General features: G+C 48.7%; 1 protein-coding gene across 1 annotated transcript in view; it reads right to left on the bottom strand.

Moving 5' to 3' along the window:
• CSMD2 (CUB and Sushi multiple domains 2) overlaps window positions 1–3,968 on the bottom strand; it is a 655,333-nt gene that overhangs the window by 268,910 nt on the left and 382,455 nt on the right. Inside the window, exon 11 of the mRNA XM_023232269.1 lies at window positions 1,591–1,694. Coding sequence (XP_023088037.1) covers window positions 1,591–1,694 — 104 coding nt within the window. The remainder of the gene's footprint in view (window positions 1–1,590; window positions 1,695–3,968) is intronic.

Genomic DNA, 3,968 nt, shown 5'->3' with positions numbered 1-3,968 from the left:
TCTATCTATCTATCTATCTATCTATCTATCTATCTATCTATCTATCTCTATCTCCTATTGTTCTGTTTCTCTGGAGAACCCTCACTAACACAGTGAATTAGGCATGGGGCAGAATGCCCTGTGGGCTCACGTTCCATTCCTTTGTCTGGAGAAATCCCAGGTCCCAGCCATGTCACCTGATTCACTGGGTACCATCGGATAAGATGAGTCATGTAACTGTCTGTATAGCATCATCTCCAGGTAGGTGCAGGGAAGTTGCGAGAAATACCCAGAAAAGAACAGCCTCTGGTCAAGCCAGCTGTTACTAAACGGCCATTTCTCATTCAGCATTAGAACCGGAAAGAGATATCCTGGAGCTAGCCTTGTTGGGAGGGAGTGTGGCATGGGACATTGTCCTTGGCTGAAATCAAAAGAATGAACTTGAGTGCTGGTTCTGCTATCAACCTTCTCTGAAACCTTTGGGCCTCAGTCTCCCCATCTGTTAAACAAGAATAATAACACCAGGGCTTAAGTGAGATAATTGATGTAAAAGTTTCCATCCCAGTGCCTGGGAGCATGGTAGGTGTTTAATGTTGGTGACCCTCCCTTCCTCGAAGGGAGATGGATGTGGTCAGGCCTGTTTGTCTCTGAAGCTAAGCCACATGCCCTGAACAGAAGCATTTCCTGACTTTTTTTTTTCTTTTTTTAGACAGGATCTCACTCTGTCACCCAGCTAGAGTATAATGCAATGCTCTCAGCTCACTGCAGCCTCAACCTCCCAGGCTTAAGCTATCCTCCTGCCTCAGCCTCCTGAGTAGCTGGGACTACAGGCGTGCATCATCACATCCAGCTAGTTTTTGCATTTTTTGTAGAGATGGGTTTTCACCATGTTGCCTAGGCTGATTTCGACCTCCTGAGCTCAAGCAATCTGTTCACCTTGGCCTCCCAAAGTGCTAGGATTACATCAGTGCACCACCACGCTTGGCCTTTTTCCTGGTTTTCAAGTCAGGCTATTGGTGGTGGGCAAAAGAGAAGCTAAATGGTCCCCAAGAGCACAGGCTCAACATAGTGGAATCCCATAACAGCTTGATATTCTCCTCTCCCTTGTCTGTAATACGTCATACTGGTCTTTTTCAGCTCAGGAAGTGTGGCCACTATGTCTATATGGTCCTGATTCTCTGAAACCATTCATTTCCCAGGGTGTTCTGAGCACACAGAAAGATTAGCAACTCATTTCCGTTATCTCTGTCTGAGGTCAGGCTGTCACGGCTGGATGTGGCCTGGAGTAAAAACTGTCAGGGTGGCAGAATCAGGGTCTGCATGGAAGCAGCCAGCCAGTGGAAGGCTCCAGGTTCATCCACAAAACCTCCATCTCCCAAGACTGCTCATTCTGTTCACATTTCATATGAATTCAGTGAGATGGTGCCCAGTGCTCTTTTCCCCTTGGTCAGAATAGAGAGAGGTGGAGGGATTATTGCTGAAACTAGGAACACTGCAGTATACTGTCTTTGCTGTAGCATGGTCTAGGGACCAGGCAGGACTCCACAAACCCCACCCCACCAACCCCAGCCACCATTCCACTTTCCAAACAACACGCCCCACTGCACTTACATGTAGAGAACTGTCTTCTGGTCCCCATCCTGACCACCATCCCCGACCGTCAGGGTGTCATAGCCCCTCTCCAAATCAAACTCCTCAAAGGCAAGCTTGATCACCTGGGGAGGGAGCACAGGGTTAGGAGCGGGTAGGGGTTGCGAGGAAGGCTCCCAAAGCCTTGAGGGGAGGAAGGATTTTCTGTGTTATGTCCCAATGCTCAGAGTCACTGGTGACACCATCCTACACAAACTGACCATTTCTATGCCACTTGAATGAGTGAACTATTCTCTCTAGGCCATGCGGTCTCCAGGGCCCCCTGATGTTTCTGAAGATGTTCATGGCACATCTGGCCAATTCCGGTGGCTGTCACAGCAACTGGCACATCTGGCCAACAGCGAGATGATTAGACTCTTTCTTCATGCCTTAATGCACAGAAATCCCCACTGGCTTGTTGGCAATTTTTCAGGCCACATGTGGAATCTCAGCTCTCTTGCCCCCAGGGACCTGCAGAAGTTTCTCTCATCTTCTCCTCTGCCTGCTTTTCTCCATCCTTTTCGTTTGTTTATTTGTTGAATAAATGAATGTTCTCAGAAAGAGACTTCAGCAAGATTCCTCCTTCTTGTTTTAATCCTGCCTTCCACAAATATTTACTAAGCACTCACCATATGCCAGGCTGGGCAGTGGGTTTCCACAGTGAGCATGACATGGTCCCTGCCCTTGGTAAGAAGGGGAGATAGAAATGCAAACTGATAACCACGGCACTGGGGTGCGATGGATGCTACAGGCGGCTGGGGGAGCGAAGAGGAGCCTATGGCTCACCCAGCTGGGGTCAGGGGCAGGCACTACTGGACATGGGGGTGTCTGAGGAAATTCTGAAGGCTACTGATGACCCTGTCAGGCCAAAGGGGGATGCTTGGAAAGGGAGGGAGGAGATGCTCTGGGAAGGAGTCAGGTGCACAGGGCCTGAGTTATGGCAGAGATGGAACATTCCAGAACAAATTATTCAGTGTCTGTTGCTAGCAGATCTACAAACTGAACATACCTGCTAGCTGCCTGGCTCTGGGGGATAATGTGACTGGGCCTTCAGTGCAAGGAGGTGACTTGGGAAGGTCTAGAATTTGAAAACTTTCCCTGGAGCTTGGTTCAAAAAGTCTCATATGTCTACCCACCAAAATTAGAATTTATCCCAGGGGAGGAGCATTAGAGTTTTAAATAGTGGGTGTCAGGGACACATAGGTGTTTGAGAAAATGTCATTGTGGCAGTATGTGTGGAACTGATTGGCAGGAGTGAGGCTGGTGGTGAGGATGGTTGCAGGCTTTTGTGGTAGTGCAGGTGAACGATGGAAGAGTAGCAGTGTGGATGGAGAAGAGGGCAGTTCCTCGTGATATTTAGGGCTTTGTGACAGGATGCATGTGGCGCTGAGGGGAGGGAAAGATCTAGGATAAGTTGCAGGTTTCTGGCTTGTGCAATTGGATGGGTGGGGGATGGTGCCATTCATAAGGACAGGACACACACAGGCACCCACTCCTGATGTCTAATTTGTATCTCTTTTTGTCTGTTTCAGTCTGGTTTCAATCTGATGATGATCTTCATTCCCCCAACAGGGAGACTGAAATTGCTCCTCTGCTTTCTGTTCTACAACTCAAGGAGTATATAATTTCCATGGATATTTTTTCCTAGTTGTGGCTGACACCTTCTGCAGGTTTCCTCCATCCAAACCAAACAGTCCAGCACCCACGTCCTGCCAGGGACCCTGCAAAGCTTTACTGCAAGGTGCTGTCTCAGGTATCCCAGAGGCAAATTGACACTGCCTTCATTCATAAGCCTGGGTAGTGTCTATGCAGGGCCCCTCTGAAGTGGCCTGAGAGTCACAGAAAGATGCATCTCTGGATAATAGTATCTGAGCACATCAGTGGGTCTACAGATAGACACAGAAGAGGAAGGAAGTGATTGCTTTTGACTAGGAGAAAGGTTAAAGGCGGCTTCCTGGAGGAAATGAAACCCAGGCTGAGTTTGGAAGATGAACTGGAATTCAACCAATGGATATGGAACGGAAAGCAATCCAGGCAGAGGGAAGGGCAGGGGCGTGGAACATGGTGGCTTGTCCAGAGAGGTCTAACTACTGTGTAGCTGTTTAAGTGGGGGGGGAGGTGGAGCGTGGCAATATGAGAGAAATAGGAGGAGTCAGATTATGAGAGGCTGCCAGTAATGCTAAGAATTTTGGGCTTTGTCCTAAAGTCAACGGGGAGTTATGGAAGGGTTGATAGCAAAGGCATGATATGAGATTTTCGATCTAGGAACAGGAGCATTGAGGGAGAGTTGAAAGCCAGGAGCGCAATTCGTAGCAAGGTCTAGGTGAGGCGGGATGTGAGCCCGTAGCAAGGTCTAGGTG

Source organism: Piliocolobus tephrosceles, chromosome 1, assembly GCF_002776525.5.
Source record: "Piliocolobus tephrosceles isolate RC106 chromosome 1, ASM277652v3, whole genome shotgun sequence".
In the NCBI taxonomy this organism is placed as follows: domain Eukaryota; kingdom Metazoa; phylum Chordata; class Mammalia; order Primates; family Cercopithecidae; genus Piliocolobus; species Piliocolobus tephrosceles.
This window is presented reverse-complemented; position numbering and strand designations above follow the sequence as displayed.